Raw genomic sequence first — 14,150 nt, forward strand, 5'->3', positions numbered from 1 at the left:
AGGTCGTCTATAGTAATGTAACTGTATACTATGTATGTACTATATAATCACAAATAACCCTGAAATAAGAAATAGCTTCTCACACTAAACAAATGACACGAATTATCCGCGTAAAAGTTGAACTTACGCGTCTAAAATGTCATATCAATGACATGTATAATACTTGGAACAAGAAAAGAAGCAGAAAGTGGAGAAAGGGGAGAATGATGACGAGGATAGTTGACGAGGTGGTCGCCCACGGGATTATCCCGCAGTTTCTCGCGTGGCAAAGGAGAAGTCAACCGGTTGGTGGAGAAAATAGAAGGTAGGGAATAGGGAGGGAAGAAAAGAAGATCCTCCCTAGGGAGCAGTAAACCTTCGAAGGTAGAAGTGACACTAAAACTTTTACACGGATACAGACCTTTATTTCCATATTGTTCGCAACCTCAAAGGAAACTCTCCGTTTTATTTCTTCCTATCTTTTTCTGCCTGTTTGAGTAGCCTAGGGCCAAGAGAAGCCAGTCAGTTTCGGCTAATTTCTGGGGGGCCCCTTTTCAATCCCTTCAATTCTCTGAAAGGACCAGGCTAACTTTTCTCGCATATGCGTGTATGGAATCGTCAGTTTCGCGTAATTAAAATTCGGACCCCGCCTGCCGTTACCATAAACTGTACATGTAGACGCGATACAACGACTACCCTTCGTTCTTTCTCCGTTACAAACTTCCTGATGAACGTTGGCAATGTTTCGTTGTAACAATGTATCCTCTGGGATGGACTATTGTACACGGAACTTGGTATTTTTTATAATATTATATTTTGTTTCTGTGCTTCTTTTAACTTATTTATTTTAATCTTTCGCGTGATATAGGTAAACAGCATAGGAAAACAAATAGAAAAGTAATAAAATATATAAATTATGATCATCTACAATTTTACAATTTGACGGATTTGTAAATTTTAAATTCTATATAATGTATATCGATGAATCGATATTTGAACACCTTTCCTTCTACGATGCGAGGAACAACCATATAGTCACCATAGAAAGGCAAAAAATTTATATAATAAGAATTCGCTGATTTCTTCGTGGTTAGAATTCAACCAACTTCAAAAAATTCCAATAGGTGGAACCGTCTATAGATGGTTCAGATTCAATCAATTTAAAGAAATTCCAACAAACGAAATCGCTCACGACTAAATCAGATTGAATCAAGTTCAAAAATTTAAAAAAAAAAATGAAGTTCAGATAAAGAATGTTCTATTATAAATAAATAAATATATTTTCATAATAGTGCAGTGGCGGACCAAGATTTTTATAATAAGAGTTCAGAGTAGTGGGGTCACCGTGCTGCAGGTTCAGTCTATTTCAAAATATTTCAACAAATTTTCCATTGTAAATTAATGTATATTCTAATCACGTAGTCGAACGGAGATTCATTCACACCCTCGTTATTGTCCTGTTTCAGATACTGAGGGACATCCGGCAGGGTTTAATGCAGCTTGGCCGAGACGGACGGGGTCAGCTCCCTGGAGGTAAGTACGTCAAGGAGTGTAACCTCTAGCTAGTTGTCGCCTTGTCTCTCTGCAACTTATAGCCCAGTCTCCTCGAACCAACCAGGCCACGTCCTTGGTACGTTCCTGTGTGCGTGCTTCTGTTATAGTACACGACCAGTGTGTCTACCTTGAGCAGAACTTGCACGTGCCAGCCAGTCTGAGAATCGACTCCCAAACGCCTGACACTTCGTACGTTTCACCCGCACCCTCTAGGGACTCATTTAACGCGTTCGTTCTACGATGCCTCTTCTTCTGTCCCTTTCCCGCTTTCTTTTTCTTTTCAAGAAATCTCAGTGCACTGAAACGAAATTGCCGCCGTAGACAAAAATTCTCTTAAACGGAAAAACTTTTGAAGGAATGTCTTCTGCTTGTTTTAGGATCCGAATGGAAGTTTAGGTTAATCTTGTTGTGAGATGTTAAAGACGATATGTATATCTTTCTTCTCGTTCTACTTGAATCTTTTGTAAAATACCTTGCAACTCTTCTAGGATTCTCAATCTGCTTTTATTCGTATTATAAATGAATATTAAGAATCAAAATTGGTGTGCACATTTAGGATTTTGTTGACTTTTAATAGTTTTCAATCAGATAACACGCTGTAATTATTTTCAGTAAAGTACTAGCATAAATATTGAGTAGCTCACGTGTGTGAAACATTAAGAATCCACTATCAATCCGAAGATTTATAACGTTGCATTAATTTTTTGGTATCACTTTTTTTTAGACAAATTACATCATTGAATACTTTTTTATTTATGAAAACAATTTTCAAAGATATTCTTAACAGGTCTTTCGTCGTTATTTTTCTTTCTCCTAGTTCTTGTACTTTTATAAAGTTTATATGAAATCTAAGTATTGCTAGCTTTATGTTAAACCTTCTTATTTACATTCATATTCCTTTTTAAATCACAAAAATCTTTTTTACGTTTGATCTCTAGTTATGTAGTAATTGTGAGTATATTTATTATATCTATAAATTGTTTGTAGCTAAATCGACGTTATTTCTAACTATCTAATTATCTTATAATAATACTCTGTTTAAGCGATTCTATTTATTCCTACTTATATGCATTATTTTACTACTTGATCCTATAAATCCTATAAATCAACCTATCTTCTCCATTATGAAGGTATATCAAAAAAAGCACTTGATCAAATATAATAACATATATCGGGTGTCATAAAGAAGATCAAATAAAGTATCGAGAGTAATGTTTCCAGGATCCTTTAAATTTCCTATTACCGATTTATCACTGACTTGGGGAGTTTTATTCGCGATCACGTAGTCGACGAAGGCAATGGTACCAAGCCACGAAGCCCCTTCTATGTTCTGGCTAATCTCGTTATCGTCAACAACCGTCGACTGCTTTCTCCGCGGCTCGCTTTCCCGATCCCCTCATTTTTTCTCGCGCCCACACGCACGTGCACGATCCTCAGACGCTTGATTTCGCTCAGTCTTTCGCACCAGCAACGGCACTCGAGGTCTTCTCGCGTCTCGAATTACCACGCATTAGCGCCATGCTACACTTTACCAAACGAAACACCGTGCAATTTCTCCGAGAAGAATTTTTACCATCCACTATTGCTGCGCGAAACGATAAAAACCGTTTGATAAGTTGATGCTGATAGAATTTCTCTTTAGGAGTAAGAATAAAATAGGAAGAAACAGAATGGAGGTTCAAATCGCTTGAGAGGAAGAGAGCAGTAAGACTGGCTTTATTAAATTGCATATTTGTTTTCAATTCGTTTTTTAATATTATTGTTGAATTATCAATTTCATACATTATTTTTTTTTATATATCGGTCGAACTGAAAAGCTCTACTTTTTTATCAATTTTTCAATTTTTTTATATAAGTGCTCGATTGACGTTCAATTTTGAGAAAACGAATTATTTATTTTCGTGAGATCGTTTTTTAAAAACGTATGACGTAAATAATAGCAAATTACGAGATAAATTAAGAATTTATGAAATTGATCAATGTGTCTTGTCAATGATTTATATGCTTAACAGATGTTTAAAGATGTTAAAAAATATGCTTAATGATGTTAAAAAAAAAATGGTAGTAGAGATAGGCTTATTTTTCTATATTTAAAGTTAATTAAAATCTTGTATTTTCATTGAACAGATCGAAATTCTAAAATTTTTATATTATTATATATCTAAAATTTTATTTTATCTGTATATTTGTATTTTAAACGTAATAAATATTTTTTAAATGAAGTTTGGCCAATGTTGCGTTCGATATCAGCGAACACGTGTTTTTAATTAAATGTAGAGAAAAATAAATACTTATTGTCGCCGTTTAACTTCAAATTCACTAATATTAATATTAAGAAATTAGTAAAAGAATTTATCGTAATATTTCAAAGTAATGACAAATGTATTTTTAATGTTCAGATGACACTTACATGTACGACGAGGATGCACGTTGCGGAGGAGGACTGGGTTTGGGTCCTGGAGGTCAACACTGGTATGACGAACCTCCATATGAGTCAGACCCCGAAGACTTCCTCATGGGAGCCAGTGGTGGTCCTGTACCAACAGCGACTATTCAAAATGGAAGGTGAAGCCCGCAAACATTTTTAATCATATATAACAAAATACATAAAGTTTATGAATAGTGCTAGTCTTATAGTTTAATAACAAAACGAATAAGAACCATACATGTCTATAAAACGTACTTGCAGATTATTTCACGTTATTGAAAATTTTAATGTAAATTTCTCATAATATTTGATTCAACTAAGTATTAGATCTTCAATATTAACGTATACATAACATGAAGTATTATTGCGCGAAATCAAAGGAAATTACTAAAAAGTTAGAAAATAAGTATTTTCTCCAGATTGTCTTTATGTTTCTTGTTCAAATATAAAACATAAGTTTTAATGAAAGCGGCCTTTCCAACTTTTCTTCTTTAACGTTTGCGTCATATTTTATAAATTATTTTTAAATACAATACAATTTTTGTATGATGTTGACTAATGCAACACCTTTATTAAATAATATAAGCTACAAATAATATTTTACATATTTTCTTTTATTCTTCATTTTAAAAAGTTTCGACGTATTGAATAATATAAATTTCTTATATAAGTATAGTGCTTTTAATTTCACAATATATTACTTTCATATATTAGTTTTTCTAAATGGACACGTAATAAATGATTAGTGATTAATGATAGCATAAAGCATAAAATTTTAGTATAGTTCATTTTTAAGGATACAATTTTGAAACTAATAGTATGTAGAAGAAATTTTCGAGAGCTTGAGAAAATGCTTGTATTTTGTTTCAGAGTATGTTTCACGCTGAATTTAAGGCCAGAAAACAGAGGTGAGGGAATTATTTCGCTTCGAACTGCCGGAGACATCAGTCTCCCGCGAGATCGTTCCAGGAAAGGTGCAACTTCGACAATGCGAGGTCTTATTGTGCCACAAGGTCATAATAATCCACCAGCTATCATACCACTTACGCACTCGAGAGCTTCTCGAGAAAGTGGAGACTACGCGAGTAGCGACGTCCAGGTAAGTTCGCATAAAGAAATCCCTTTCGAAAGATATTGCATATAGTCTTATCACAGCAACAAATGGTGTGAACTCTAAGGCGACATTCAAGCACTTTATACATATATGTAGCTCGCGATAACGCAAATGGTATTCTTAAGCACTCTTCGTGAAGCAGTTCACGAAATTTTTATTTTAGAGGCAAATTCAAAGGATTCTGGTAAAATATTGTACAAGAAATTTTTTCCTATATTACAGTATTTTAAAAAATATAAAATTTACATATTTGTGTTACAACTGGTTTAATAGCATCAAAAGATTGTATATATTCCTCTTGTACTTTATTACATACTATGAGAGATGTATTATTAACATATTGGTAAATATATGACATAGAACTATAACGCTTTAAAATCAAATATTGCTAGAACATTAAGTAAAATGAAGAAAGTTTTTATCAGTTATGAACAGATACGTAAATCGAATAAGACACGTATCAAACGATAAAGATTTATCTATTAATTTTGCTGTTTTACTACATACGAGTATATACGATTCGATAAATTTTCCTGTAGTAGCTTACTACGTATGTTAAATTTACTTTGCGTTTATTTCCAAATATTGACATCGTAGATATGTTGGAAATCTATCACAAAACAGAAATAAATCCACGTTTTAATATCACGTTCAATTCAAATTTTACGTGTCAGGGGAAATTATACGTCTAATAATATTATCTTCATCCTGTCTTTGTCATCGCTAAGAGATGTCAGAATCATTAATATTTACGCCGTATGGTGTTACATGAATCGTTCAGTTTTTACAATGCAGCGTATGAATTTAAAACTGTCGACTGTGTCGGTGGACACGAGAAACGAACAATAACTTATAAGAATGAAAATCAATATATTACATGTCAATTTTCAATCTTATCTAAATAGAGACACAAAATGGTGAAAAATTCAGTTCCACACAAGATCATTTCAATATTCGCCAATTTCTAATATCGAGGTGTGATTACATTTTCCTAACCACTACCTTCTCGTTTACTTAATGAAACCGAACCAGAACTGCATACCGTTCCATTTACTTCGCATACGCAATACCATTGTCGAAACTTACGGATAGGTTTCGAGCGTGGTGCTTTTACGCGAGCAGTACGTACACATCCAGGGAACAAGCATCAACATCTTGGAGTCTAGAATCGGAGATTTCTGCAGATTAGACGCATAGCTAAGCAGACGGGTCTAGTATTCATGAATATGGATTTTTCCCAACAGTTAGCTGTGCACCATCGAGGCTTTCGTCTTTAGTATGGTCTCGCTGGTACTATCTATTAACAAATCTGCCTCTCTTTCTCTCTCTCTCTCTCTCTCTTTCTCTCTCGCATTCACGTACAAATAGATAACTGTGTAAACTAACACAGTTATATGTGTATCTATGCGAATCAAACGATACGTCCCGTCCTCGCAACACTCTTTTCGTTGAGTTCGCTTAACGAACCGAACATAACGAATTGGATGTTCTGAAATTTTGCAAATCGAATATTCCAAAACTGCAGATGCCACTGTTTAAGTAAAAAATGCATTTAACGAAAAACATTCTTTTTCAGTAGGCTTTGGTACCTTTTGTGCGTATTTATTTTTACACAACTAAAGCTATGTTGGAATATTTTTCTTTGAATGGATATCAGATATTTTGTACTCAGTATTTTTGGTTATTATTGAATGTGGAATATGAAATATTGGGATTTGTGCAAAGGTAAAGAGTAGGAAGGTGTTTTACAATATAATTAATTTTTATAATAACCTCGCAGAGATTGTAGCTTTACAAATTTAATTTATTGCAAAGAATTTGATCTACACAGTTTCTTAGATTTCCCTCAAATTGTATTAACATGTAACATTTAATTTAAAGTGTTACCTATTCTTATGAATTTATCGTTAATTTTCACCCATTTCAATGAATGCATTACGAATTATGAATTTCAATCTTTTATCTTCATCTCAACCAAACTGTTTTCCAACAAACTTTTTGCTGGTAAAGTTGGCTCACAAGTGGTTCATCTTGACCTCCTTATTGTTGACGTCCATCGCTGCATTTGTACAACACAATATTGTAATTAAAAAAACCCACTTTATTGATATTGCTTAATATTATTAGTATTATAATAAAAAATCCAATTTTTTATTGTTAATACAGGTCAATTATCTATTTATCATCGTAACTAATTTATAAGTTTATACTATTAAATTAATGAATTTGAGTTGTGATTAACTTTAAGCAGAATCCTTGGGATGAATAATCTGACCGTGGAAGCGGAATATGTAGCCCCTGTTTCCTATTCTGACATCTAGGCAGAACTGACAACCTCATTCTCTATTTCTTTCCATACATATACTCATACATTGACACGCCGAATACTAAGTGTATCATTAATTCATGTAGATATGCGTAGCCTGCAGTTGCTATCTACTTGTGTAACATGCAATTTCTTTTTATTAGTGTACTAAATGGTCGCCACGGTTTTACTGCTTTAGACAATGCAACTACACTTTCTTACAAGCAACTTCGGTAAATCATGCAAATTAGAGGTATTAAATAAAAATGCAACAAGCCATTAGGAATCATTTTCTCACTTCATAATCATTTGTACAAAATGGATTTCTCATGTGTGTAATTGTTTACCTTTTCCCGTAAGAAAATATTATTTCTATTTAATTCAAACGTTTTAGGAGTGACTTGTGCTAATCATTTAAACAAAATATGAAGATTTCTCATACCCTTTTAGGATTAAAACAACCTCTTATCATACTGTAATTTTTCCATGCTCCTGGAAATTGTTTTCGAACTTAATTTAGCTTCCGTCTTTAAAAAAGATTACTTTTGTCGTTTGTTCAGTGAACTCTTCGAATAACATCTAAGCATTTAAAAGTCTGACATATTCGAAATCCAAACAATCGATTGCCGTGTGATTTCTTAATAATTCTGTTACTGTCAAAGTATTGGATCTTTATCGAATCATCGCAATAATCAGTGCTGTGTATAGTACTAGTATTATTGTTATAAATAATAGAAGTATTATACGAAGACAAGAATAACGCACGAAACATTTGACAATGATTATCAAATTGGCTTAATCTATCAAGAATGATAATTCTATATCATGTTTATAGTTACTTACAATTTATCACGTAAGATTTCACAAGAACTTATGCAACGCCTGTAAGATCTCTTTTCATATCAAATTTAACGTTTTTAGTTTCTACCAACGAGACAAAGTAAAATTTGAGTGTGTTTCAATGGAAAAGAAAGTTTTTTCATACGAAGACTAATTGACAGCAGTGCTTCATGAACTTCACGGTGAATGGCTGAGAATGCAATTTTCAGAAATTTAATTCAAAGTTTTGGAACATCTAGTGCGCTGCTCTCAGTTTCTGCTACGTATTAAGGTGTCTTATCGCAAGTTGTACGGCCCTACGATATTAACAATATATCAGGAGTTTGTACATAAAGGCATACTTTCAATTCACAAGAGAATGCTTTATCTTAAGTTTTCCTTGGGGCATGTTTCGATGGAAATTTGATACATTTTATTTTTTGCTATTATAATACTTTAAAGTGATTAGGTTCTCACACTTCTACATGTACATGTAATACGTCAATTATATTTTTACACGAAGATTATTTTAATAAAAACCAGTTACCTCTAAAAGTGTTTTGCGGTTTGAAATAATGTTTTAATAAAATAAAATATTTTCATGCAATTGAAGAAATTAAAAATTGAATAATTTGTATAAATATCAAAATGTCAAAATGCTGGATGAATTTTATACAACTGCGACTCAAAAAGTCAAGAGTCCGATCGTTCTAAAAATCTATAAAACGTTTGTTGGTGTTATCAGCACAGTTTTTTACGTTCTCTCGCGGAATTTAAAACATTGAATTCAGGTCCACCAATCCCTTCCATTTTCTTCTTTAAAATCACAACAGCGTTGCTTACATAATAAACCAACTTATGTTTCAAATTATGTTTTGACTCTATTGAATAGTTAGTATTTCTGTAATTCTAAATAAAATTGATAACGATTAATTTAAATCAATTAAAATAATTCACGAAATAATATTAAATGATTAGTTTAAATAAAACTCTTCTTAAAAGCAATAAATAAATTCAAAGATAATATAAGAAATCTCCAAGAGAATAGGTAACTTACTAAAATTGGGAAATTTCAATATTAATACTAATCAGGATACATCGAATGGATAAAATAAACCGACACAAACAATTTAAATGTGACCTAACTTCATCTTCTACGAAGCTCATGGCATGCACATCTTTTGGGCTGACCCTCGTATATGCACGTATAGCAACTACTTTATTATATTCACGACACATATTGTAACATGTTTTGCTGTACTACTCGATCTACATTTATATATTACATGGTATCTTTTCACGTTTGATTTTGAACTAGCATTTTTTCTTTCCATAACGACTCTTGATCTCCTCTTTCTCTAACGAGCATTTTACGTGCTACTAGACAAAAATAGAGCCCGCTTCTCCTTTTACATATCCATGAATTAGAACTGTCTCTGCGAGTATCAACATTTTAGAGCCGGAGTAGCGGCGAGGAAGGACTATCGCCGAGCCAAAGCAGCGACTACGAGGATCAAGAAGAACTCGAGAATCAACACTCGGCCGCCGTACACACAGTACGTGACATATACAAGTCCTCCTTTCACAAAAGTGTCTCCTTTCTCTCGAATTTTCTGTCCTTTGTCGTTTCATTCTTTTTTTTTTTTTTTTTTTGCATCAGTATGTTTGCATGATCCGTGGCTGTACTTAGAACGAGTGTTTAAATGTACGGTACATAACACTAACCAGCGATGTTTATTCTTGCTGAACTGATGCATGATTAAGGGGTTTGTAGGAAAGGATGATTTGTTCGTTATCCGTTTTTAGTTATTTTAGGGAAGATTATTTTGTAGTAATTATTCTTTCTTTCTTGTTTGGTTTTATATTGGTTAATGGACTGTGATTAATTATTCGAATTCATGTACTTATGAATATGATTAACACTAGAACTACCAAAATAGCGAGAAGGGTTAATACGTAAATATATTTTAGATTTTTGTGTAAAGAATTATAGAAGTGTATGTTTGAGGATTCGAATAATTTTTGATAAAATATACGGATTTCGATTACTTTGGTACAAATTTAATCGGCAGTTCTAGTGTTAAAAACATTATAATAAGCATTTCACATTGAATGTTTTATATATTTATCTACTAATCTACTAATTAATAAGGGGATCAATGACGCGAAGTACTCTGCAGAAGATAATTCAACATTATGTATGATCAAACAAGATTTAAATAAATATTAAGCTATTTGTTATAATATGTTTAAAAATATAAATTGTTATTATGTCGTAAGTAATTTAGAAGAAAATTCTTATTGAACAAGTTGAAATAAATTTTGAATTCTGAAATCCAACCATATCACCAATATGAAACTTGGTCATTTTTAAGAATCAACAATTAAGAATGAACTGAATGGGTCAAAACGTCTATAAAAATGAAAATGAAACCGACATTATTTTTCTTTTAACTCAACATACTATAATTGTGGTTATTCTAATGTTTACTATACATAGACATCTAGGATAGTTCCTTCCTTAATTTCTTGTATCTTACCTATCCTCTAGGGTAAGTAATTTATTCACATTATTAATATTCATTTTCACTCATCTGGTTGATCTCTCGTACAACGCTTACATGGCAATAACATTTAGTCACGTTTGACTTCTCTGCAATAATTTTTGTAAAACACACGTTCGGTTTACTCTCTCCAAAAAAAGTCACTTCCTTTTAAATCTCAAACCAGATCGGTGAAGTCGATATCAGTTCAAAGTAGAATCGATTGCATGCATGCTTTTGTCATTCGAATTCGTACTGTTTCATTGAATTACTTGCCAGATACACTTTAACCGAGTAGCTAGCGTTTCGTTAAAGACGTACACATATCGAAAAACACAAAAGTAGACGCTTTTGTACATTATCACCAAGATATACAGTTACACAAGTGCGTCTACTCCACCGACAAGTCGACAACGACGTCAGCTCGAGGTCCGTCAGACTCTGTGAATCTTCCACGGTCGTGCCTTACGCATAATCGTTGCATGTTCTCAGTATCACAGAACGATCTCGTTCGAATCACGAAAAAGGATCCAGATCTCAGTCCCTGTTGTAAAAAGATTTCATTGACAGACTTTGCATCGATCATCGAGGAACTACGCGAAACGAACTGCCTAGAATTCGTAACGTATGGCCGAGTAAGGTGCGTTTAGACCAAACGAGCAAAGACACAGAGGGAGAGCGTCTGATTGTGCTCGTTTAGTTAAATGGTCGTTGAGCAATCTGTTCGTAAACTGATTTACACCAGAAGAGCTAAGAATACGTTCTTTTCATATTATTATTCGACCACTGGTTATATAAAAGTACATGTGTCTTTTTTTCTATTGATATGTTGTGTGCTCCATCGGGTATAGAATTTTTTGTAAAAAGTAATTATAAATCGAAATATAGAAATTTGATATATATGTGTACATAAAAATAGCGTTCGCTAGTACTTCGACAAGAGATGTAACTGAAATAAATGAGTAAAGAGTTTATGTAATTCAAAAGAATCATATAAAATGTATACAGGCATTTCCGTGCAATCCGAAATGAAGTGGAAAAGTAAAAATATGGAAAAGACATATCTTTATACGATCTATACAAAATATGTTAATGTGGATGTTAATATGCTGTCATACGTTACCATATCATGAGAAAAGCAAAATGCTAAAATTAATCTTCGTTTCCCCATAACTCCAAAAGTACGCTATTTAATATCTCATATCCGATAAAAGAAAGAAAAAAAAAAAAGAAAAGAAAAAAGAAGAAGAAACGGGCATTCGTTGCGTGTAAGTCTTCGACCTAATTCACTTATTACCATTGTGAAGTTCCTCTTTTCATTTCCATCGATACAAGCAAAAAGTCGGAACGATGTTCATTATTTTTCAATATTATGCAATCGTTCGTTAAAATTTCCAGTCGGAAGCTAGTGCTTTACTTGAGGGCGATACGAGGGCGGGGATCGCAGGACGAGCACGAAATTTGAGGCACGACGTGCAACGGAAGATTTCAAGGTTGCGTCAGGACCGCACATCATCCGAGGCGTTCCCGTGCAGCGCGAGCAGCGTGGAAAGTCTCCCAAGCGGAAGTGGCTCGAGCACGCAGGCACTTGTGCGTGCAGGAAGCAATCACAGCTCGATATCCTGCGAAGACAGGGATGCTATCAGTCCAACGTCTATCGGGCCTGTACTTTGCAGAGCCAGGGCTCTGGTCGATTATACGCCTAGCCCTTATGACAAGGAAGCACTAAAGTTTAAGGTTTGTTTGCAAACTATTATCACAAATGACTTAGCCGTTACAGAAATTTACATTGCTTATTTCTATATTATAGTATAATTTCTATATTATAGTATAATTTCTATACAGGTAGCTTTTATAATCTTATGCTAGTAATTTTTCAAATATAAAATGTATTCATGTCATTATATCTTGGACTATGGATGTTCATGAATTTTTAGGAACAAAATTCTTTACACAACGTATATAATTTGCAAAAATGTATAAAATGTCTAATGTAGAGCTTTTAATATGGTATTTATAGGTTTTATTATGCTAATATCCGAGGTCCAATTATATTTGTTATTTTATTATAATAAAAATTCGAGCATATCTGGGGTTATTTAAGAGAAAAAGAAATTTACAGTTGAGTGATTTTGTAGGAATACATCATAATATTCATTCTATATACACGCAAATATTCATGATACACAATAACTCTCAGATTAGTTTAATCACAGACATGTTTGCATGTGCGCTCCTGTATGTCTGTGATTGATACGAATCCTTGAACAAGCACGTATTCATGAATTATATCTCAATTAATTTGTTTAATTTAAATGGCTTTCAAGTAATCAATTATTGCGTGATCAAAGTATTATAACGCATTATGTTAAATCGCCATATATATTAAATAGCACTATGTAGTATCATTTCACTATTGTTCAAAATCTTGACATTTGACACTTTCGTGATGCAAACGTACAATATTTTAATGCAAATAATAGATTAGACTCAATTAAAACTAAAATGGACACTTCAAATGAGCAGTTTATTACTTGTCCCTTATTTTGTTCATTATGTTCATTTCCACGCCCTAAGAACGTATTAATGAGTAAGTATTGATAATAAATAAACCCAAAGATTGCATTCGATATAAAACTCACAATAATTATTTGTAACTGTCAAATGCACACATTGGATAGTAAAACCTCCAACACTGTTTTACTTTCCTCGATTTTTCTCTTATTTTGAATCGTAGAATCTCCGTCACCCTACTTGTACCACGATTTAGAATCCACGATATATATTTTTATTTTTATATCTTTATATCATAAAACACCGAATCGATGATAACGTATAATGTAAAACTCAACTTTTTATGAGACAAAAATATTCATGAAACTCTTTTTCTGACAATACATACGTTCTTTACGAATAAACTTTCGTACAGAACATATAAAATAACTACTTCAATATGAATAAACTTACAGTAGAATTCCATTTATTCCAACGAAATGTTAATTCGTCTCCAATTAAATGATCTTCTATTTATTGCACCCAGTTATCCAAACGTGAGCTAGTATTATGCATATAAAGAAAAAAATCATAGATACTTAGTTGCAATCAGGTATATTTGTCTGCCAATAGTTTCGACTTATATGCAGTGACTATATAAAGTATTTATACATACTCTTACTTTCCCATGAAGTGTTTTTTAGGTCCCACATATCATTTTCATAGTATCAAATGTTTGTAATGATCCAAAGGTACTACTAACCGATATGAAATTTATTATAATCGGATCGAATTAATTGGCAAATAGATGCAATAATAAATGCACTGGGGCGGGGGGGGGGGAATATTTTTTGCAACTACTGTAGATACGGAACATATTTTTACCAAAGTAGCAAAACCAGCTGAAACACGCAT

General features: G+C 32.9%; 1 protein-coding gene across 2 annotated transcripts in view; it reads left to right on the forward strand.

Annotated features, from left to right (window-relative positions):
• Positions 1–14,150, forward strand: part of LOC117237919 (SAM and SH3 domain-containing protein 1-like) — a 370,645-nt gene that overhangs the window by 351,853 nt on the left and 4,642 nt on the right. Inside the window, exons 8-12 of one of the 2 annotated variants that reach the window (XM_033502359.1) lie at positions 1,446–1,512; positions 3,933–4,098; positions 4,832–5,060; positions 9,657–9,755; positions 12,141–12,479. In XM_033502359.1, coding sequence (XP_033358250.1) covers positions 1,446–1,512; positions 3,933–4,098; positions 4,832–5,060; positions 9,657–9,755; positions 12,141–12,479 — 900 coding nt within the window. The remainder of the gene's footprint in view (positions 1–1,445; positions 1,513–3,932; positions 4,099–4,831; positions 5,061–9,656; positions 9,756–12,140; positions 12,480–14,150) is intronic. The other variant, XM_033502360.1, reaches the window with a different exon arrangement.

The sequence above is a fragment of the Bombus vosnesenskii genome, unplaced genomic scaffold (assembly GCF_011952255.1).
Source record: "Bombus vosnesenskii isolate JDL3184/JDL3185 unplaced genomic scaffold, Bvos_JDL3184-5_v1.1 scf7180000013409, whole genome shotgun sequence".
Lineage (NCBI taxonomy): Eukaryota > Metazoa > Arthropoda > Insecta > Hymenoptera > Apidae > Bombus > Bombus vosnesenskii.